The 24490-nt window shown below is 43.3% G+C and overlaps 1 protein-coding gene across 2 annotated transcripts in view; it reads left to right on the top strand.

The window, feature by feature from the left end:
* LOC126293700 (PHD finger protein 14) overlaps nucleotides 1-24490 on the top strand; it is a 180708-nt gene that overhangs the window by 92716 nt on the left and 63502 nt on the right. For both annotated transcript variants that reach the window (XM_049987005.1, XM_049987006.1), the window contains exons 11-13: nucleotides 13911-14151; nucleotides 21754-21910; nucleotides 23277-23445. In XM_049987005.1, coding sequence (XP_049842962.1) covers nucleotides 13911-14151; nucleotides 21754-21910; nucleotides 23277-23445 — 567 coding nt within the window. The remainder of the gene's footprint in view (nucleotides 1-13910; nucleotides 14152-21753; nucleotides 21911-23276; nucleotides 23446-24490) is intronic.

Raw genomic sequence — 24490 nt, forward strand, 5'->3', positions numbered from 1 at the left:
GTACCAGGATGGCCCCCTCGTATGCCAACCTTTTCATGGGTCGCTTAGAGGAAGCCTTCTTGGTTACCCAAGCCTGCCAACCCAAAGTTTGGTACAGATTTATTGATGACATCTTCATGATCTGGACTCACAGTGAAGAACAACTCCAGAATTTCCTCTCCAACCTCAACTCCTTTGGTTCCATCAGATTCACCTGGTCCTACTCCAAATCCCATGCCACTTTCCTAGACGTTGACCTCCATCTGTCCAATGGCCAGCTGCACACATCTGTCCACATCAAACCCACCAACAAGCAACAGTACCTCCATTATGACAGCTGCCACCCATTCCATACCAAACAGTCCCTTCCCTACAGCCTAGGCCTTCGTGGCAAACGAATCTGCTCCAGTCCTGAATCCCTCGACCATTACACCAACAACCTGAAAACAGCTTTCGCATCCCGCAACTACCCTCCCAACCTGGTACAGAAGCAGATAACCAGAGCCACTTCCTCATCCCCTCAAACCCAGAACCTCTCACAGAAGAACCCCAAAAGTGCCCCACTTGTGACAGAATACTTCCCGGGACTGGATCAGACCTTGAATATGGCTCTCCAGCAGGGATACGACTTCCTAAAATCCTGCCCCGAAATGAGATCCATCCTTCATGAAATCCTCCCCACTCCACCAAGAGTGTCTTTCCACCATCCACCTAACCTTCGTAACCTCTTGGTTCATCCCTATGAAATCCCCAAACCACCTTCCCTACCCTCTGGCTCATACCCTTGCAACCGCCCCCGGTGTAAAACCTGTCCTATGCACCCTCCCACCACCACCTACTCCAGTCCTGTAACCCGGAAGGTGTACACGATCAAAGGGAGAGCCACGTGTGAAAGCACCCACGTGATTTACCAACTGACCTGCCTGCACTATGACGCTTTCTATGTGGGAATGACCAGCAACAAACTGTCCATTCGCATGAATGGACACAGGCAGACAGTGTTTGTTGGTAATGAGGATCACCCTGTGGCTAAACATGCCTTGATGCACGGCCAGCACATCTTGGCACAGTGTTACACCGTCCGAGTTATCTGGATACTTCCCACCAACACCAACCTATCCGAACTCCGGAGATGGGAACTCGCCCTTCAGTATATCCTCTCTTCTCGATATCCGCCAGGCCTCAACCTCCGCTAATTTCAAGTTGCCGCTGCTCATACCTCACCTGTCTTTCAACAACTTCTTTGCCTCTGTACTTCCGCCTCGACTGACATCTCTGCCCTTACTCTTTGCCCTTAAATATGTCTGCTTGTGTCTGTGTATGTGCGGATGGATATGTGTGTGTGTGTGTGTGTGTGTGTGTGTGTGTGTGTGTGTGTGCGTGTGTGCGTGCGTGCGAGTGGACACCTGTCTTTTTTTTTTTTCCCATAAGGGAGGTCTTTCCGCTCCCGGGATTGGAATGACTCCTTACCCTCTCCCTTAAAACCCACATCCTTTCGTCTTTCCCTCTCCTTCCTGAAGAAGCAACCATCGGTTGCGAAAGCTAGTAACTCTGTGTGTGTGTTTTGTTCATGTGCCTGTCTGCCGGCGCTTTCCCGTTTGGTAAGTCTTGGAATCTTTGTTTTTAATATATTTTTCCCATGTGGTAGATTCTATATATATATATATATATATATATATATATATATATATATATATAGGGTTTACACAAGAACGATGTGCTTGAGGACAACATTATGGAAATGGAAGAGGATGTAGATGAAGATGAAATGGGAGGTATGATACTGCGTGAAGTGTTTGACAGAGCACTGAAAGACCTGAGTCGAAACAAGGCCCCGGGAGTAGACAATATTCCATTAGAACTACTGACGGCCTTGGGAGAGCCAGTCCTGACAAAACTCTCCCATCTGGTGAGCAAGATGTACGAGACAGACGAAATACCCTCTGACTTCAAGAAGAAAATAACAATTCCAATCCCAAAGAAAGCAGGTGTTAACAGATGTGAAAATTACCGAACTATCATTTTAATAAGTCACGGGTGCAAAATACTAACATGAATTCTTTACAGACAAATGGAGAAACTGGTAGAAGCGGACCTCGGGGAAGATCAGTTTGGATTCCGCACAAATATTGGAACACGTGAGGCAATACTGACCTTACAACTTATCTTAGAAGAAAGATTAAGAAAAGGCAAACCTACGTTTCTAGCATTTGTAGACTTACAGAAAGCTTTTGACATTGTTGACTGGGATACTCTCAAATTCTGAAGGTGGCAGGGGTAAAATACAGGGAGCGAAAAGCTATTTACAATTTGTACAGAAAGCAGTGGCAGTTATAAGAGTCGAGGGGCATGAAAGGGAAGCAGTGGTTGGGAAGGGAGTGAGACAGGGTTGTAGCCTCTCCCCGATGTTATTCAATCTGTATATTGAGCAAGCAGTGAAGGAAACAAAAGAAAAATTCGGAGCAGGTATTAAAATCCACAGAGAAGAAATAAAAACTTTGTGGTTTGCCGATGACACTGTAATTCTGTCAGAGACGGCAAAGGACTTGGAAGAGCAGTTGAACGGAATGGACAGTGTCTTGAAAGGAGGATATAAGATGAACATCAACAAAAGCAAAATGATGATAATGGAATGTAGTCAAATTAAGTCGGGTGATGTAGAGGGAATTAGATTAGCAAAATAACTGACGATGGTTGAAGTAGAGAGGATATAAAATGTAGACTGACAATGGCAACGAAAGAGTTTCTGAAGAAGAGAAATTTGTTAACATTGAGTATAGATTTAAGTGTCAGGAAGTAGTTTCTGAAAGTATTTGTATGGAAGTGAAACATGGACAATAAATACTTTGGACAATAAGAAAATAGAAGCTTTTGAAATGTGGTGCTACAGAAGAATGCTGAAGATTAGATTGTTAGAGCACATAACTAATGATGTGGTATTGAATAGAATTGGGGAGAGGAGTAGTTTGTGGCACAACTTGACTAGAAGGGACTGGTTGGTAGGACATGTTCTGAGGCATCAAGGTATCACCAATTTAGCATTGGAGGGCAGCGTGGAGGGTAAAAATCGTAGAGGGAGACTGGGAGATCAAGAAGCTTGCACAGGATAGAGTAGCATGGAGAGCTGCATCAAACCAGTCTCAGGACTGAAGACCACAACAACATGGTTATATACGTGTAGCAGCAGTAAGTTGGTACATGGTACCTAGTAACTTTGCTTTACGATATTAAAGTTTTGATTTGCAATGTTCAGACTGATATAAAACTGAAACTGAGAGCTGATGGCAGTACACAAAATTATTTGTAACACATAGCTATGGTTTTGATTCAATGTTATGACACTGTCTTTACTTAGTAATTCTTTCTTCATAAATGCAAGTATCTCTTAGTAATGTTGAATAAATATTTCACCTTGGCTGTCTGAGTCACACCAGCACACATAGGTTAAGTTCAGACATGGAGTGGGAGAGGGAATAAACACTTTTATCATAAATGCGCCACACCGTGAATCAAATGATTGCTTTTCCACATGTGCTCTGGATAATCATGAGGGAACATTCACTTGCTACTGTAACGTAATCGAGAAAGAAAGAAAACTGTATCTGAACTCACTACCCTGCATCGTATTCAGAAAAGTCAGTAATGAAATTCAAATGATCGTTACAGCACTGAATGTTGTTTACGCTATGCAGTGGATTTTTGAATACTGTTAATTAGAATAGGTGCGCGGCTGGCCTGCGTTTTCTTAATCTCAGGGAAAAATTGCTTTAGTTTCATAGAGCAGACCTTGCCACAAAATATGAAAATGATAAAGTCATAACACAGTTGTTCGTTACATTTTTTGCGGCCACATGGAATGTGTTGCACAGCACCTTCCAAATAAAACTGAGAAATGAACTGAATAATATGATATAGTATGCCGGCACTGCTGGAAGCTGTAAGAAAATGTTAAATATTATTATGTTACCTCGCTTTACCGGCGAGGTGACTGCGATGCCTGAAATAAATATTTTTTAAATGGGCCGTGTCTGTGGCCGTTGTCCTCCCAGATTGGTATGGCGGCTTCCGCTAAATTAAATGCTGAAAATGTCTAAATTATTTACACGACGAATGGCTGGAAAATTTACAAATTATTTCAAAAACAAATTTGCTCAAATTCTATGTATTCAAACAAAAATGCATTAATTTTACACAACTTTTTACAACTCGCTTCATGAACAAAAGACTCACGGCTAGCACACACATTTGGTTAACACGTGAGTGTTACTTGTAACGAGCCCCAAAGAGAACAGAGATTATTACAATGCTTTTCACTGTTTATACACATACTGAATTGTCCTTTTTATCTGAGACACAGGTCATAATCGCCAATTCTTTAACAAATTTTTTGAAGATAATAATATGTCATGGATTCAAAGGTAAAAAATGCGTAAAATGTCAAATAATTATGAATGTTCTACATACACACATAGTACATTCGTGAAATGTTTACTGCTTTATTGCTTCACTTGGTCGTGTTTATCCGTGTTTAAATTATTTCTCTTTCGCCGTGTGCTTGGCACTATATCGATACGTGTTAACTGGTCTTACACACAGAAAAAATTGTGTCACACGAATTTTATGACGACTGGCCAGGAGACGCTACAGACAGCACGAATACTATCAAACTCAGAGAAAAGTAATAAATATGAGGCAGGATCGCTGCCTAGTGCTTCCCTTCTCGAGGCAAAATATGTACGAAAGCAGGCAGACGAAATGTTAAAGCTTTGACATTTTCGTAGCTTTCAGAACTGTTAATTTCTTCCTCAGGTAAACTGTGCCGGCCCTTCCTCTGCCTCACTACAGGTAGGTTCCTGTCATTCTAGGATCCCATGCCGCATACCGGTGCGAGACGGGATTTTCGGCGCCCGGTAGAGTTTCGGAGGAGGCTCGTCGTAGGTTACCGTTTGACTGTCCGATCAAATTGTGCAACTTTCAGACGTACTCGTTGTCAAGGTTCCGGTCGACTGTGTCTGACCACCTCCGACAATCTGTGCCGTCCCACACCGGCGGTCGGAGACTGCCGACGGCCCTAACTGGGGCACAAATGGACAAGTTCACAGTGATTCTGTGACCGAGAAAGTGCGGAGGACTGCCGACGGACGACGTCGCGACGAGTTCGGCGACGAATCGCAGTTCTGCACTACGACGACCGTCGTCGACAAATGTGACGGTGTCATTCGTCGACAAATATGGCGGCTACCTGAGGAGAGTTACTGTCCTCGCAGTGTTTTAGAGAGGAGTGGCATCGAGGAAATTGGATACTTTTTATTTCATTCATCTGTTGCGACTCGGAACCTGACTGAGCTCGGCTGTGTCAGTCAGTTGCAACTGGCACGTTGGCTGAGATCGGTGAGGATACACGTTGTCCGCCGTATGCATTGCAGTACGGAAACTGTCCCTACCTTTTGACACCGTACTGTTCGAATAATGAAGGTTAGTAGCGAGGTTTGCAGTTTGAGAATTGATGTGTCAGCCCAAAACTGGTAATGACTGGAGCAGGTTTTTGACGGGACAGTGCTTCTCCACACGTGGCGTGTGTCCATCGAAGACTGGGACTACATCTACATCTACATCTACATGCATACTCCACAATCCACCATATGGTGCGTGGTGGAGGGTACCTTATACCACAACTAGCATCTTCTCTCCCAAACAGAACGAGGGAAAAATGACTGCCTATCTGCCACTGTACGAGCCGTAATCTCTCTTATCTTATGTTTGTGATCTTTCCGCGAAGTATAAGTTGGCGGCAGTAAAGTTGTACTGCAGTCAGCCTCAAATGCTGGTTCTCTAAATTTCCTCAGTAGTGGTTCATGAAAAGAACGCCTCCTTTCCTCTAGAGACTCCTAACTGAGTCCCTGAAACTGAGTCCCTGAAGCATTTCCGTAACACACGCGTGATGTCAAACCTACCAGCAACAAATCTAGCAGCCCGCCTTTGAATTGCTTCTATGTCCTCCCTCAATCCGACCTTATAGGGATCCCAAACGCTTGAGCAGTACTCAAGACTAGGTCGTATTAGTGTTTTGTAAGTGGTCTCCTTTACAGATGAAGCACATCTCCCCAAAATTCTACCAATGAACCGAAGAAAACTATCTGCCTTCCCCACAACTGCCATTACATGCTTGTCCCACTTCATATCGCTCTGCAATGTTATGCCCAAATATTTAATCGACGTGACTGTGTCAAGCGCTACACTACTAATGGAGTATTCAAACACTATGGGACTCTTTTTCCTATTCGTCTGCATTAATTTACATTTATCTATATTTAGAGTTAGCTGCCATTCTTTACACCAATCACAAATCCTGTCCAAGTCATCTTGTGTCCTCCTACAGTCACTCAACGACAACACCTTCCCGTACACCACAGCATCATCAGCAAACAGCTGCACATTGGTATCCACCCTATCCAAAAGATCATTCATGTAGATGGAAAACAACAGCGGACCTACCACACTTCCCTGGGGCACTCCAGGTGATACCCTCATCTCCAATGAACACTCACCATCGAGGACAACGTACTGGGTTGTATTACTTAAGAAGTCTTCGAGCCACTCACATACTTGGGAACCAATTCCATATGCTCGTACCTTAGTTAGGAGTCTGCAATGGGGCACCGAGTCAAACGCTTTGCGGAAGTCAAGGAATATGGCATCCGTCTGATGCCCTTCATCCACGGTTCTCAAGATATAATGTGAAAGAAGGGCGAGTTGCGTTTCGTAGTAGCGATGCCTTCTAAAGCCGTGCTGATGCGTGGACAGCAACTTTTCTGTCTCAAGGAAATTCATTATATTCGAATTGAGAATATGTTCGAGAATCCTGCAACAAACTGATGTTAAGGATATTGCTCTGTAATTTTGAGGATCTGTCCTTCTACTCTTCTTATATACAGGCGTCACCTGCGCTTTTTTCCAGTCGCTCAGGACTTTATGTTGGGCAAAAGATTCGCGATAAATGCAAGCTAAGTAAGGAGGCAATGCAGTAGAGTACTCTCTGTAAAACCGAATTGGAATCCCATCAGGACCTGGCGATTTATTTACTGTCAACCCATTCAGCTGCTTCACAACCCTAGGGATGTCTATGACTCTGGCCGATCCACCGGTGTGGTGTGCTGAGACAAAACTGTGCCGGGACCGAACTGCCGATGTGGATAGACAGAACTGCCAGTATTGCCGACTCGAGATGTAGGAGGTAACTAAATTGTTGGGAGCGGACAGATATCCGTGTGGCACGGCAAGGGCAAGTGACCTGTCGTAGCAAAATAATGCCCTGCCGAAAGTACCCTCCGTCGTGACAGCCACACGGGCCGCAGACGAAGTTGGCACACCCAAACATTTTGTAGGGTAGGGGTGACTGTGCAGTAAATGACTTAGGCCGTATGACGAAAATATCTCGCTGTTCGTGAGAGCCATTTACGCACTTCATCCTGGCATGGCGTCTGGAGGAAACAACTACTGAGAGCATAGAGCATTCCTTCGTTAAAGTGAGATGATACTCGTACTTTGACTTCAAAAGATGCACCTTATGCACATGGGAAGTAGCTCACCTTCAACTGTAATTGTCCGGTAACTGGAACGATCGGAATCCAGTCTGCTAAAGGAGAACGTGTGCTCGGAAATTGACCAGAAAAATATTATCACAAAACCCAGCTTTCTGTTCACACGGAATTGAAGAAAAACACAGTGCATATATGCATATATAAGAAGATCGGAAAGTACACAACCACTGAATAGGAATGCAAGACGCAACTAATAAGACTGCCGGGTAGGAGGTACTGGGACATGTGACTTTAGATGCACAGGAATATTATTGAAATTTAACAAACACTCAGTGCCAGGTATGTGCAAACAGTGAATGAACCACTGATTAACACTGGAAAATGATCCCAACAAAACAAGTGTGCCTTGTGTGTGCAGGCGAACGGCGAATGGCCTGCATCATAGGGCTCGGCAAATGTTCTGGGAGGGCACACCGAGGGCCCACAGAGCGTACGACAGGCTCAGCAGTGTCAGTGTGAGCGGTGAGACCGGTGGCCGGGCTGGCAATGATGACATCAGGAGCGGCCATAGGAATGACCGGGAGAGCTGCGAGGGCAGCGAGATGACTTGTGCCTTGTGCCCCAGGGCGGGTGTCGGTCGTACGGGTGAGACACCTGGTGATGTCGCGACGGAGCTGACGACGTATAGGCCGGCCCGTAGCAGGTGATGGACAGTCAGACGACGGCACCGAGACCATCACAGACAGACTCGGCGACGACAGCCGGACCGTCCGGGACGGGGCCAACAGACGAGACGGCTGGCAGCGGGGTTCGCGGGACTGTGAACGACACGAGGGCTAGCCGGGCAGGGTCGGCAACGGACGTCCTCGCAGACAGGGCGGGCAACGAAGGGAGGGCCGGCCAGAACGGTGCCGGTGACGTGTGGAATGACGACGGGGCTGACGACGTCACGTACAGACTCGGTGATAACACTAGGGCCGCCCTGACAGAGATGGCACCGACAGGAGTGTCACCGAGAGCACGACCGGTGGCACACACAGAAATGGTGCCGACAGGAGAAGCGGTATCAGACGGCGTTGCAGGTGAGGGCCGGGCCGAGAGTATCAATACTGATGCCGTAACTCTTTGAGGAGAGATGTAGCCACTTGGCATGACAACAAGAGTGTAAATAACCTGACTGAAAGGAGGGGCAACTGGTCACACACACAACTTACGGACGCCCTGTCAAATGTATTCTCAAACGCTGTCACTCGAGCACTGTGAAAGAGACTCGGGATGTGGCACACGCGCCGGTCGGCAGGGTAGACTGTCGCAATAAAAATGTACATCCAGCTGTTTCACTGACAAATCTTGATCTAACTTCTCCAGGTGTGATTTGGAAAAGAACTGATAACACGGAGAAAAAATTTCTGCACCTACACTTAGCAACTCCAAATTTGGACAGTACTGGTCCCAGTCCTCTTCATGACCGCCGAACGCACAAAAACGTTGCACAGGTGCAAAAATGGAGTGCCGAGTTGTAGCCAAAACCTGAATGTGCTCAGATATACCCTATAACAGCCCTGAGTTTGCTGCTCCTGCAAACAAACGACTTGAGATAGTAGCTACTCTGATGACGGGACAGAAATTACGAAACTTGTGAACTGTGTCTGGGAACACTGCCGGCAAACCAGAAACTTTAAGCTTTCGACACTGCGAACAACGTTGACCAGCAGTGTGAATGAGAATTCACTCTGGGACACACTTTAACGAATTGCCTAAACTGTGAAGGAAAAACAACTACTAAGAAACTTGCTGCATATAGACAAAACTGTTCCCAGCTGTAAGAGTTGTGAATACAAGAACACTATCCTCTGACTCTGTGAACAGAACAAGTGAGGCAACACTGCCTCAGCAGTACTAATTAGCAGACGATGAGCAACATGAAATCAAAACCTATTCTGGCAAATGAACCGATATGCAGAAGAGTTCTAAGACCAGATTGAAAGAACACTAAAATTCAAAACCTGTGAGACATGACACCAAAACACACTTTCACCTCATCACCATTAAATTACGGCAGACGGGAGGAAAGGAGACGGCGGGTACAGCAGAACACTGAAAAAGCCTGGCACCTCGTCGCCATTGTAGTATTCTCGTACCGGGGAGCAATTGAAGACACTTTTAAAACACTATTAACAAAATGAAACTCGCTTATAATGTCCTTGGTTTAATATCCACAGAACTACGTATAATAGAAATATCTCTCCTGTGATGTCGTCCGTGATGTTCCTACACGAAACTGTCTACCGTATCTTCGTTCATCTTCAGCACTGTCGTCGTTGCCGTGAGGCACCGTTATACCAAGTGAAAAGGCACGTCAATCTTACAGCATGAGATATGGTAACCTTAGGTCATTGACAACACACGACGGTCACTGTAGCACCTGATTCCAGAATAGCAGCAGTATTTAGGATCTACGAACTACCCCTTCTTGACCAGGTCCCCAAAACTTAACTCGTGACGAGATCCCTTCGAAGCAAATTGTCATAACCATCATCTATAAAGGCTTCGTACAACGATAAGAAATGTTGCAGTTTATGGAATAATAACAGATACGACCAAACTGTCTTGTTTCTTCTGTTTTATTTAACATAACTTTGTTCACAGTTTTATTTCGCATTCACCACTCATTCACACTCTGATGTGGAGTATATGTGAGTGCCTGAACCCTAACTCCCAAGTTCCATCGAAACCCTTTGATGGACAGTTTTGGTTGCTCGACACCAACAGTCAATGACAATGATACAGTATTTTGTAATTGACTCTTCTAGTTTAGCCACCGCCTCCACACACTTTTCTGTCCGAACCGCAATTATTAAGAGTTCGCGTAAAAGTTAATGTTTTTCTCCTTTTTATAAATTGGAGCCCGCTCTCCGTGATAAAATTTTAAAAAAATGGCCTCAATACCGCATCCCTCGTGAGATGCGTAATTGACTGCCCTGTAGGTGTACTCAATTTAATGGCCACACTTCGCTATCCGCGATTTCGTGTAATTAAATGTCCTTTTGTTACTGTGATTGTATACTGCAGTTATTTAAAACTCGCCCCTATATTTTTTCACTATGCACAATTAGCACTTCTTTACTTGTTTATTTCTAAGAGTAAACGAAAAATAATTATGCTGTATCATAGGCTTAGTCAATATAAAGCAAAACATCTCGAGATGCCCAATTTTACCTCTTCTTATAGGATCGGCTATGTTACTCATTAATTTACTACATATTATTTCCAATAACACTAAACAGGTATCACCGTTATATTTTAATTGTATTCAAAAGCATGTTATTATTATTACAATGACCAAACCATAACAAATTGCGCGGCGTGCATTTTTAACAATATCTTTACGCTCGCCCAGCCTTTATTCGTGTAATATTATATATAAATGATATAAATAAAATAGAAAGAAACTTCCACATGGGAAAAATATATTAAAAACAAAGATTCCAAGACTTACCAAGCGGGAAAGCGCCGGTAGACAGGCACAATAAAATAACACACAAACACACACACAAAATTAAAGCTTTCGCAACGGGCGGTTGCTTCGTCAGGAAAGAGGGAAGGAGAAGGAAAGATGAAAGGATGTGAGTTTTAAGGGAGAGGGTAAGGAACCATTCCATTCCCGGGAGCGGAAAGACTTACCTTAGGGGAAAAAGGGATAGGTATATACTCTCTCTCACACACAAACACACACACACACACATATCCATCCATACATATACAGACACAAACACACATATTTAAAAGCAAAGAGTTTGGGCAGAGATGTCAGTCGAGGCGGAAGTGCAGAGGCAAAGATGATGTTGAATGACATGTGAGGTATGAGTGGCGGCAACTTGAAATTAGCGAAGACTGAGGCCTGGTGGATAATGAGAAGAGAGGATATATTAAAGGGCAAGTTCCCATCTCCGGAGTTCGGATAGGTTGGTGTCAGTGGGAAGTATCCAGATAACCCGGACGGTGTAACACTGTGCCGAGATGTGCTGGCCGTGCACCAAGGCATGTTTAGCCACAGGGTGATCCTCATTACCAACAAACACTGTCTGCCTGTGTCCATTCATGCGAATGGACAGTTTGTTGCTGGTCATTCCCACACAGAAAGCATCACAGTGTAGGCAGGTAAATTGGTAAATCATGTGGGTGCTTTCACACGTAGCTCTGCCTTTGATCGTGTACACTTTCTGGGTCACAGGACTGGAGTAGGTGGTGGTGGGAGGGTGCATAGGATAGGTTTTACACCGGGGGCAGTTACAAGGGTAGGAGCCAGAAGGTAGGGAAGGTGGTTTGGAGATTTCATAGGGATGAACCAAGAGGTTACGAAGGTTAGGTGGATGGCGGAAAGACACTCTTTGTGGGGTGGGGAGGATTTCATGAAGGATGGATCTCATTTCGGGGCAGGATTTTAGCAAGTCGTATCCCTGCTGGGGAGCCACATTCAGAGTCTGATCCAGTCCCGGGAAGTATCCTGTCACAAGTGGGGCACTTTTGGGGTTCTTCTGTGAGAGGTTATGGGTTTGAGGGGATGAGGAAGTGGCTCTGGTTATTTGCTTCTGTACCAGGTCGGGAGGGTAGTTGCGGGATGCGAAAGCTGTTTTCAGGTTGTTGGTGTAATGGTTCAGAGGTTCAGGACTGGAGCAGATTCGTTTGCCACGAAGGCCTAGGCTGTAGGGAAGGGACCGTTTGATATGGAATGGGTGGCAGCTGTCATAATGGAGGTACTGTTGCTTGTTGGTGGGTTTGATGTGGACAGATGTGTGAAGCTGGCCATTGGACAGATGGAGGTCAACGTCAAGGAAAATGGCATGGGATTTGGAGTGGGACCAGGTGAATCTGATGGAACCAAAGGAGTTGAGGTTGGAGAGGAAATTCTGGAGTTGTTCTTCACTGTGAGTCCAGATCATGAAGATGTCATCAATAAATCTGTACCAAACTTTGTGTTGGCAGGCTTGGGTAACCAAGAAGGCTTCCTCTAAGCGACCCATGAAAAGGTTGGCATACGAGGGGGCCATCCTGGTACCCATGGCTGTTCCCTTTAATTGTTGGTATGTCTGGCCTTCAAAAGTGAAGAAGTTGTGGGTCAGGATGAAGCTGGCTAAGGTAATGAGGAAAGAGGTTTTAGGTAGGGTGGCAGGTGATCGGCGTGAAAGGAAGTGATACATTGCAGCGAGGCCCTGGACGTGCGGGATATTTGAGTATAGGGAAGTGGCATCAATGGTTACAAGTATGGTTTCCAGGGGTAACAGACTAGGTAAGGATTCCAGGTGTTCGAGAAAGTGGTTGGTGTCTTTGATGAAGGATGGGAGACTGCATGTAATGGGTTGAAGGTGTTGATCTACGTAGGCAGAGATATGTTCTGTGGGGGCTTGGTAACCAGCTACAATGGGGCGGCCAGGATGTTTGGGTTTGTGAATTTTAGGAAGTAGGTAGAAGGTAGGAGTGCGAGTTGTCGGTGGTGTAGAATCTTCTAAAATAAACTAAATGTGACTTGGGTCATTTTCCAGTGCTTTAAAGTTCTCAGAAAATTTTCTTCTTCCTCTACACGTAAACAAAGACACCTGCATTAACGGAGGTTTGCCAGGTCGTGTAGAGGACGATAGGAAAGAAGAGCAGGAGAATGGCACCCAGTTCTCAGCCGGTTCAGTACTACAAGTGTACTCGTCACAGGCAATCTCCACTGCTTACACTCGTACTCGATATTTAAAAAAACTGAATAATCTCGTGTCGCCGTGAACTTGTTTTACAGATAAGTGCATTTTCCGTATTAGTGCTGCTTTTGTGTGGCTCTAGCGTCGTGTGCTGTAGGCCTCATCTCAGTGCGTATTTTTAACTGCTGTAGAGGTGGCAGCATCCTACGGAAGTGCCAAAGTGACGTGTCGTGTGAGGAATCGCGTTTACTTATGAGGTTTCCAAATTTGTTCGCCCTCGAGCTCAACTCTTCTGTCTGGAACTGTTTTCCAGAAGGACCTCCGACATATTTGTGCCCTTTTCTGTGCGTTGAAGCGTAGCGGACTGTGCAGCAAATTGGCACTCGCCACAGTGTATGTCTAGAGCACACGTCGTTCCTTTACAGTATGTGTGACAGTCAGTACAGCGAAGGTTCTTTTGTAGGTAGTAGTACTGTATGCAGCTGCTTATTAGTACTCACATGGATGACCTAACACTAACACACACTGTTGTTCAGCGTCAGTTGGCACCATTTGCACCACATCACTACCGTGTGTGTGTGTGTGTGTGTGTGTGTGTGTGTGTGTGTGTGTGTGTGGTTTGCCAGTGAGTTAAGTGGCCACAGTGAGTGGCAGGATGCTGTGCTGCTAGCACTCACCAGCTGTCACTGACTTACCTGTGCAGCTCGTGAAGGAGAACGCGGAGCTGAGCCGCATCAACGTGGGGCTGAAGCAGGCGATCCACAAGTACCACTCGTTCCTGCTGCTGGTGTGCCCTGACAAAGGCCTGCCCTCGGTGGACGAGATGGAGAAGCGGGCGCTGCCTCCGCCGGTGCCGGCTCAGGGTAAGGGTGGGCGTGGTCCCGCTCCCCCGGATGCCGCCGCCCGTTCCGTACAGCCGCACCGCTCCCAGCACCATTCGCGCGGTAAGTGCTCGTTGTGGGGCCGGTAAGTGCAATATCAGGACGGTATTTTCCATGTGGTGTGCGTACTGTAAGACCTTCGGTACACACACCATCAGATTATTTGACTTGTCGCACTAACGAAGTAGGCGAGTGTCACCAATATGTCTCGTGGTCTTATCGTGGCTTGTTTATCTTCTGGCGTTAGGTCAGATGTTAGAAATCCCACTCACACGCTCACAGTAGCAGATCGACGGTGACCAACTTTCAACAGAATTTGATTAATTTTCACACACATTTATCAAAATAATAAAAAGCATAGACATTACGCAACTTGATTCTGGATGCTGTTTACAATTGACAATCAGAAGTTCCTTTGGTCTTGGTATGTTAATCTTATTCTCACATATCACTGATACTTGCTTGACAAAGTGTCTATTCATTTATCTTCATAGTGTAACATTACAGGACATATTGGGACATATTGAAGTATTCGATACTGTAGACTTTTAGGGGATGTCGCTACAGATATGCAAAATGTAAAGGGAAACTTTGCTGATGTTTAAATATTGTACTGTGTCAATATTAGGACATTTTGCACAGAAAGAACAAAAATAGAATTAATGTAAATATATATTAGTAACCTATTTTCATTCAATTTTGTAATTATATTTCATTTTGTAAAAGAAAGACTCACTGTTTGCTGTAGCTCTGATTAATTGTATAAATTATCAGTTTTGAGCTAAATTATTTCGTATAATATGGACAAGATACTTTTAAAAACTCGCCAGCTAAAGAGAAAGTCTGTAAATGAACGTTTAATGCACACTTCTGGATCTTTCTATGGAAAAATTCTATATTATGATCACAAAAATACGAAAACTTGTGAAAACTGTTTCATAACCTAATTTCGAAAGACGATTTGTATCAAGAAATATTGCTAAAAAGATTTATTTACATTTTGAAACACGATTTAAATCATTTTACATATAAATAGTTGTTCTAAATCACTCAAGAAATATCCAGAATCAAATGTCAAGATATTTCTGGAAACATCGGTACAAATCTGGTGAAGGTTATCCAGAAGCTGGTAGAAAAATGTTATAAAATCTATTTGGAAATTATGCTTGTAAGAATTTATATGTGCTGATCCTTTTACTTGCTTTAATCTGTGCTAAAGTTCTGTAATGTCTGATTGGGTTTTAAGTCGTGAATTGCTATCGTATTGTGAACAAAGCATTGTCAAAGACTCTCATTGTTTGGAAGGATATTAGTACACCTAGGAGTTGTCAGTTGCCAGTTCGGATGTGCAGTGCGGTTGGCTCCGAGAGTCAGTTGTTGAGTCTGTGAAGTCTGTCAGTTAAGTCTGTCAGTTCTGTTTGTAAATAAACGTCTGTAATGAAGAATTACTTGTTGTCGTCAATATGAACTCAAGACCTTTTGCACGAAGCAGACACCTCCTAGTGCAACGTTTTAATTTGGTGTTGAGGAGCTGAAATGTTATAATGGCTATGTACAGGAATACGATAATCTTATTAGGCGCAGGCTGAACTTGACTATAGACTGGCACAGACTAATGTTGACTGACTAATCGGAGGTCTGTACACTCGTTATAATACCTCGCCCGCTCAGGTATCACTGCACGAGTGTGATCCGCGAGGCGAAAAGGTTCTATGTTAGCAGCAATCTCATTGGCTGCATTACATATTAATACGTGAACCGGCGGAAGCAGAATTTGGACCCTCTCTAAGGCAGCGCCATCTCGTAGTGCGGAGACGGATGAGCGCTGTACACGACACTCCACGAGTGGAAAATTAAAGGAGTGCGTCCCCATAAAAAACGTGCACTGTACAGAGTGTACGCAGTATGAGGTGTGCCGTTCGAATGTGGCACGAATTGTGTAGTGTGCGAGTGTATCTACTAGACCGAATTCCTCGGTTCTGAGACGCGTGTCCTAGGGTCGACAGTGTGGGTTTTTTAGTGAGGCGTGTGCGTACGTATGTAATTGGTGTGTCGTTTGTGTCAGGTGGAGTTAATTTTGAATCGGTCAGAGATATACTGGTAGAGTTGAATGGAACATAAGTCCACTTCAGTAACTTAGTGGTTGGCCCGTCCGACTGAAGGACCCGGGTTCAATTCCCGGTACTGTTGAGGACTCTTCCTTGTCGAAAGAGCTGGAAGAGACTACATTCCAGCACGTGAGGCCATTGAGGAGCTACTCCAGTGGGAAGTAACGGCATTTGCACACGAGGTGTCAAAGTAGGTCTAGTATTAACCCTACGAAAATTGCTTGTTGAGATATTATCTTTAGATATGTGTGCGATGGAAACACAGTAATAATTACTGTTTTTCAAAAATCTTTTTTTCTTTATTAATCTGTTGAATATAGACTGAAAACCGTAAAATTGTGTAAGTATAAATATTGAGGACAGTACTGTGATGTGTATTCCCTTGCCAATTTTAGTGTGCAAACTTCTACTATAGTAGTACCCTTTACAAGACTCAGTTCAGTATTGTAGTATCTGTTACACGGCCTAGAATATTGTAAGCTCAGTTGGCGAATGACAGACTACAAATCCAACAGTCTCAGTTTTGATCGTCAGTCAGTCCTAGAATTTTTCTTTTCCCTCTGTAAAATAATGTAAAAAATGCCAAGCTGCACCACACTTTGGAGTTGCACAGTAACTGGCTCGGTAAGCAAGTTCAGATGTCTGAGGAAGGCGACAGGTTACATCCGGTAGGACCGAGCCTAGAGAAGCACTGCAATCTTCGGCTGACCTCTGGGTTGAGTCCAGCTTGGCCTATTTTGATAAGTGTCGGTGGCATCACATGTTTCATACACCTTTAATTTTATCAGCTGTATGACAGACTGGATTGAAATTGAAAGAAGAGTATGACAGGGTCATTGTATTTTACAGACTTTCTTTAACGTATATATCGACGAGTCGGTAATGGAGACTCTACAAATAGAGAAGGAAGGACTGAACCCGAAAGATTGACTGCATCAGATTTGCTGACAACATGGCGGTTCTTGCAGATAAAAGTCTCTCGTCAAAGAACACTATCCAGACTTGAAAACATGAGGAAGGATTGCACACTATAAAGATACAGCCTTTTCCAAAACTTATAGGAAATGTCTGATACCAACTACTTATATATATCGGAGAATTTAGTGCTTCCTAGGGACGTGTGTGTGTGTGTGTGTGTGTGTGTGTGTGTGTGTGTGTAAACATTCCACGTGGGAAAAATATATCTAGAAACAAAGATGATGCAACTTACCAAACGAAAGTGCTGGCATGTTGATAGACACACATACATACACACAAAAAAAGAGGGAAGGAGAGGGAAAGACGAAAGGATGTGGGTTTTAAGGGAGAGGGTAAGGAGTCATTCCAATCCCGGGAGCGGAAAGACTTACCTTAGGGGGGAAAGAGGACAGGTATACACTCCCTCTTTCCTGATGAAGCAACCGTTGGTTGCGAAAGCTTAAATTTTGTCTGTGTGTTTGTGTGTCTATCAACATGGCAGCACTTTCCTTTGGTAAGTTAAATCATCTTTGTTTTTAGATATAATTTTTCCCACGTGGAATGTTTGTCTCCAATTTGCTAATAATACTTGATATTCATTGTAAAAGCAAATAGAAGGTTCTGGAAAAACATATATTGTCATCATTATCAAGAGATTGTTGTCATCAACAAAATTACGTTTAGATGCTAAATTAAATGATTAATCAACAAATCGAACGAATAAATAAAAATAATAAATTGCTGTTGAAGTGTTGGCATAGGTGGCCGGTGCCTCTAATTACCATGATTAGAATATAGTAACATGTTAACACAAAGAATTCCATTATCTTGAAAATCAGCTTAAAAGTTATTACCGAGCGATGTATTTCCATATGTTATTTAGTTTTATGTCTTCCTCTGTAATTAATATCCCTTCTAATTACATTTCTTTACATTTTGTAAATTTTAATTGTAACATTGAAATTATACAAAATTAATAATGGAATATTTTGTGAACAATTGTTAAAATTCTATATAAGGTAAAGCAGTGAGGTTGTGAGTTAGTTGTTGTCAGTTGTTGGTGTGCCTGCTAGAGACTCTGTTTGGAAATCAAAGAGATTTGTGAAGTCTGTGTTTTGTTTACATGATGAGTGTGCAGTTCGGATGTCAATTAATGTGAATAAAATTTCTTTAAACATCAAAATTCCACATTCATTCATCAATGCATCAGGCAGAAGAAACTTAAATTAAATAACATTCAACATGAATCGTTGCAACGAGTACAAATGAAAATTGACACACCCGAAACTTAAGATGACAATAATAAATGTGGGAATGTGAAAGAAAATAACAGGCCAAATTCAACCTGTTACACAGTAAAAATATTTGTGAGCATGTGAATTGGCAACCGGATGAGAGATAAAGAAATAAAATGCGAATTGGAGTGGCAAACTGAGCTTACCAGAAAAGTAAAGACTTATTATGTAGTAACACTGTCGTTAAAAGCATCTTGTGGAGTGTACTTGTGTACTGCCGTGCAAGCTGGACTTCAAAGAAGAGAGAAAGAAACAAATTTGAATCGTGTCAGATGAGCATTGCTGTGGATGGAGACTATAAAGTGAAGCACTGAAAATGGAAAAGGAGCTAAGAAGTCCGATATACCTGGCTAAGAAAAGAAATTAGAGTGACTGTGACACATAATGTAAGGAAAAGGCATTCTGATAGCTGCCATTGAAGGCACAGTACAAGGGAAAAAAAAGGCCCGACGAAGTGAAAAGACTGACCAAAGGATCACATGGAACCAGCAGTGATGTCAGGAAGCTGACAAAATGTATAACACTGTGTGTTGATGATGACTGTTAATTGTTCAGTCCAGTTGTTTCTATTCTGTAGTTGTAGTTTCGTGACGTCTTCAGCTCGGGTCATCTCCGACAGAAGTATTGCTCATTTGAATTCGACTGGCTATGTCATAACTGTTGTGAATACAGGGGCTGGCTTCTTACCAAACTTCAGTGACTTGGCATGAATTTACATTGGCAATAAACTACAGATAATATAGAACTTTACAACACCATTGTGTTCCATTTCTTGGAATTGGATGAAACTCGGATAACATGAATACTTTGAAAGTGAATAAATAGTCTTCTTCCTCAGTTCTGCAGGTGTAATTAACACTTGGCTTACTTAATTGCCCAACATTTCCGAATGCAATAAAAGCAAACTGTAATGTCTATGTGCTTATCCTCCTCTGTGTCCCATCCTGCTCTCTCTCTCTCTCTCTCTCTCTCTCTCTCTCTCTCTCTCTCTCTCTCTCTCTCTCTCTCTCTCCCCCCCCCCTCTCTCCCTCTCTCTCTCTCTCTCTCTCCCTCCCTCTCTCGGTGTATTTCAACCACAATAACTAAACTGATGTCCCTCACTATAACTATTCAAAACAAGCAGGGGAAGCTCTTGCTGTAAACACAGTGTACGGCAATCAAGGGGATGAGGATTTTGTAGAGCAGTTTCTGTCAAACAGAACAAAATAGTAAACCTGTATACTTAAAGTGCAGTGGGGTGCAAGCAGTCTGTGTGCTCCCTCTCCCTCTCCTGAAATACTAGAAATTAATATGTGGGAGACCAGTGAATCTCTTCCATCGCACCATCCGCACGTAACTTCTACTGTCCACGCACTTTCAAAAGACCGAGTGAGTAGACGAATTGGTGGAAATCGAACGTCGTCGGTAAGTATCGAAGAGTTTACACTCACTAAGCGTGTTATCTGACAGATTGTACTCTGCTTACTGCATCTGACGTGTCTACGAAGGAGATGATATCGAACTCGGCTACTTGTAACTCTTCAGCATTCGATAACACGTCGTCTCAGTTTTGTGGGAATGGAGTGTTTCAGTGTGGTGCACCTCTGAGGTGTTCCAGCTCATGCCTATCACACTTCTCTGGGGCACCGGACAGGATGACCAGACACATTCTCCACTTCTAGCACTGCTTGATTTCTTCCTTTTGGGGAGCCTAAAAGATGTATCTTATTTGTACAGTGTTTTTCTTTTCATAATGTATGTACATTTTTGTGCTCTCAGTACCTGTAGTGCGATATTATTCTCCTTAGTTTCCATAATAAAATAATAGACATACAAACCTAGTTTTTTATTAGTAATAACAAATGAGAAGTTCCAGTGCTCGACGCCGTAGGTGTGTGTAGGGTCGTGCATTACCAGCAGTGGTCGCATCCCGACAGGACCCTCTGTGAGTTTTTTAGCATATCGTTGGAACTATCTGATCTTGTCTTGAAATACGGAAGCAGAAAATCTTTGTATTCACTGTATTTCAGGAGACTGTAAAGCTAGTAGCTTACTCCCTCTTTTTGCATTGCAAACAGTGTTTACGACTTAGTTTCCATTTTAAGAGTGCCGATTCCAGCATACTCGAGCCGTTTGAACAGTGGGATAAATATTCAGTCACCATTTGTAGTACTAAGTTTAGCACATAATTCCGACAAATTTGGCGGACGTCGGTCAGAATGAGGCAATCAGCCAAAAATGCAGATGTCCTCTGAAGAATTGGGGAGAGATTCAAATTTATTTATTATTTAATTTTTTTTATACAAGTGAAGAGTTTGATTATTTTACTCATATCCTCATCTACATACTGATTGAAAAGTGAATTGATATGTGATAATGAAACGTAAAGATGGACATAAGTTGCCCCCAGAGAAGATCTGCTATATGAAATTTACAGTTTTGTAAGTATTTTGTTGCATATATGTGATCTACTGCAAGTGAACTCAATTTGACATGCTGCTCCAAAGACTGCTCAGGAAGAGAGAGGGGATTAGGGAGGGAGAGAGGCCCGGGGGGAAGGGGATGGGGGGTTCGAAGAGGCAAGCTACGGGAATGAGAGTAGACGGACAGTGACGTCATGCCCTCGAGTTTTCCACACCGAAACCGGTTGTGGTTGAGCCGTAGAAAAGATTCACCCTTCAGCTATCCAGTTTTCAACATTCCTGTACTCTTGTAAATCAGACAATATAATAACTATATTGCTCAACAGAGTGTTCCCATAGAAGTCTAGTATTTTTCTTCTCAATTCTCTCATGTTTTATTGAATTGTGTGTACTAAAATAAAATACTACTGTAACACACATTTATTATGTTTTAAGTGGACAATAATCGTGTTTCTATCACATTCTTGTATTTTTTAATGACATTTAAAACAACCCCGAGTTACGCCAGTTTATGGCCAGATACCGAACGGTAGGATGGCAGTGTAGACAGTGTCGAGTGCCGTGCAGTGGCTCGATGTGTCCATGCCCACCCTCCCCACAAACAAACAAAAAAAAAGACATCCGAAAGCGAGCGGCACTTCCTCGACAGTACTGTGCAGCTGAACGTCGGGCGGGAAGTGGGGTGGCTAGAAAGGAGAGAACGGAGGCACCGGTCCCGGGGCCGAACCGCACGTCGGCAGATCGAATCCGGGAAAAGCTTTCCACGTACTGTACGGTCCCTCGCCGACATAAAACGACACACAAGGCTCTCTCTCAAAAATATGCAGTATATCATAGTTGCAGTACTTGTAACATAGATAACTGGTATTGCCTGTAGTCTGACGTACGTGTCTGTCGGTCCAGAGGGCGGCAGCCTGCCGCTGAACGAGTGTGGGACGTGCCGGCAGACGACGGACCAGCACCTGCTGGCCAAGTGCGACACCTGCCACCTGTTCTACCACCTGGGCTGCCTCAACCCGCCCCTCACGCGCATGCCCAAGAAGACCAAGCTCATGGGCTGGTAAGTACCCGTAAAAGTGATTGTACTGCGAACACTCCGACAAGCTCTTCAGAATTAGACTAACTGTTCTAAAACATATTAGGTATATAATACATTAACAAAATTAAAGTTTGTACTCACTGGAAAAGATGCAGTACTTACAAGTCACATATTAAAAAGGATCTAAGCTGGAAAGGCGACGTCATTAATAGTTGTGAATCTGCTTAGTGTATTCATCTCTTGGTCTCCCTCTACGTTCTTTACCCTCCACGCTGCCCTCCAATGCCAAATTTGTGATCCCTTGATGCCTCAGAACATGTCCTACCAACCAGTCTCTTCTTCTCGTCAAGTTGTGCCACAAACTTCTCTTCTCCCCAATCCTATTCTATACCTCCTCATTAGTTATGTGACCTACCCATCTAATCTTCAACATTCTTCTGTAGCACCACATTTCGAAAGCTTCTATTCTCTTCTTGTCCAAACTATTTATCGTCCATGTTTCACTTCCATACATCGCTACACTCCATACAAATACTTTCAGAAATGACTTCCTGACACTTAAATCTATTTAACATATTTCTCTTCTTCAGAAACGCTTTCCTTGTCATTGCCAGTCAACATTTTATATCTTCTCTACTTCGAACATCATCAGTTATTTTGCTCCCCAAATAGCAAAACTCCTTTACTACTTTAAGTGTCTCAGTTCCTAATCTAATACTCTCAGCATCACCTGATTTAATTTGACTACATTTCATTATCCTCGTTTTGCTTTTGTTGATGTTCGTCTTTTCCTTTCAAGACACTGTCCATTCCGTTCAACTGCTCTTCCAAGTCCTTTGCTGTCTCTGACAGAATTACAATGTCATCGGCAAACCTTAAAGTTTTTATTTCTTCTCCATGGATTCTAATTCCTACTCTGAATTTTTCTTTTGTTTCCTTTACTGCTTGCTCAATATACAGATTGAATAACATCAGGGATAGTCTAAAACCCTTTCTCACTCCCTTCCCAACCACTGCTTCCCTTTCATGTCCCTCAACTCTTATAACTGCCATCTGATTTCTGTACAAATTGTAAATAGCCTTTCACTCCCTGTACTAGGGTTAAGGGTTTAGTGTTCCATCCAGTCCACATCTCTCCGAGTTCCTGTACGTTCTCAGCTTCCTTTCCCCATTTATTTGTGTCCCGCACATTTTCCACTGTGCTTCTCTTCGTAGCCTTACCCGTTCCGTAGAGGATCTTCTTACTCCTGTCGGTGCCCTCGTCTGTCACTTTTGTCCGTTCGTCCGCTAATTTCCTCCGACAGTGCACAGTTAAGAGTCACCGGTATCACTTCACGCATTTGCTTCACTCGACCAATTTATACTGTCAGTTGTAACCTGTTTGCAGGCAGTGCTCAGAATGTGACAAGGAGTCTTCCGGTTCGGAGGTGGAGTGTGTGGACACGGACGCTCCTCGCAAGCTGCGCCACAAGGACGCGTCGGGAGGCAGCTCCGGTGGTCGTCAGTCGTCCGCAGAGCCCGGAGCCGGCTCTTCTGACCCGCAGGTCACTCCCAAGGTGAGTTGCCGGCTACAAATTGTATCGCCCCAATTGATCTGTCACGTGTTTTCGCATTCAAGATGTCAGTAGCATTTACCCACAGTACTTTGGCAATTAACTCGACTGTCTTCTACAGATTGTTACCGTTGACCCCGGAGTATACTGTATTTACTTAAATCTAAGCCTCACTTTTTTTCCTGGTTTTGTAATCCAAAAAACCGCCTGCGGCTTAGAATCGAGTGCAAAGTAAGCGGAAGTTCTGAAAAATGTTGGTAGGTGCCGCCACAACTAACTTCTGCCATCGAATATATATAGCGCTACACAGGTATGCTTTGCAGGCACAAAGATAAATACTGGCGCCAAAAACCTCTGTGTCAAAAAAAAAAAAAAAAAAAAAAAAAAAAAAAAAGGTGGAAGATGAGCTTTATTATCTGCCCCGACTTTCGCCCACTGCATTTTCATACAGTATCCAACGAAGTAAATACAAATTCCGTATTGTTCATCTTCAAATGTAGCAGCATTTCAATGTACTACGAAAATCCGACTAGCAAGACTTTGGGATATTTTCAATATGGCCAACTTTACGTTCTTAATTTTTTCCTACCTGTGAGTAGAGATGGTTGCTAATAGGAACTTTTATGAACTGTGAATCACATGCAGTATTCTCTTTACCATAAGAATAATACGAATATAAACATTTTGCCTTGTATTCCTCTCTGTTTGCTGCTATCTCATTTAAATCCTGTCTGCCTAATAAACTACGAAACTAGAGTGAGACAACAGCAAACGCAGAAGAATATACATATCGTGTCATGTTTATATTGGTATTATTCTTATGCCTAATAGTGATACAGGCAGAAATGAAGCACGGCAATTTATTAAATTTTTAAATCTAAGATGACTCTAATTTCTGTGCAGAATGTAATGTACTAAAGAGGCATCTGCAAAGATTTTCAAACAGAGAAAAATTTTCGCTAAACTCTCATTCAGAACATCTTCTATCATACGCAGTCTATTATTTGGTTCTTGTTGATCGTTATCAAAGAAAGCAGCAGTGTAAGTA

Source organism: Schistocerca gregaria, chromosome 10 (assembly GCF_023897955.1).
Source record: "Schistocerca gregaria isolate iqSchGreg1 chromosome 10, iqSchGreg1.2, whole genome shotgun sequence".
Classification (NCBI taxonomy): domain Eukaryota; kingdom Metazoa; phylum Arthropoda; class Insecta; order Orthoptera; family Acrididae; genus Schistocerca; species Schistocerca gregaria.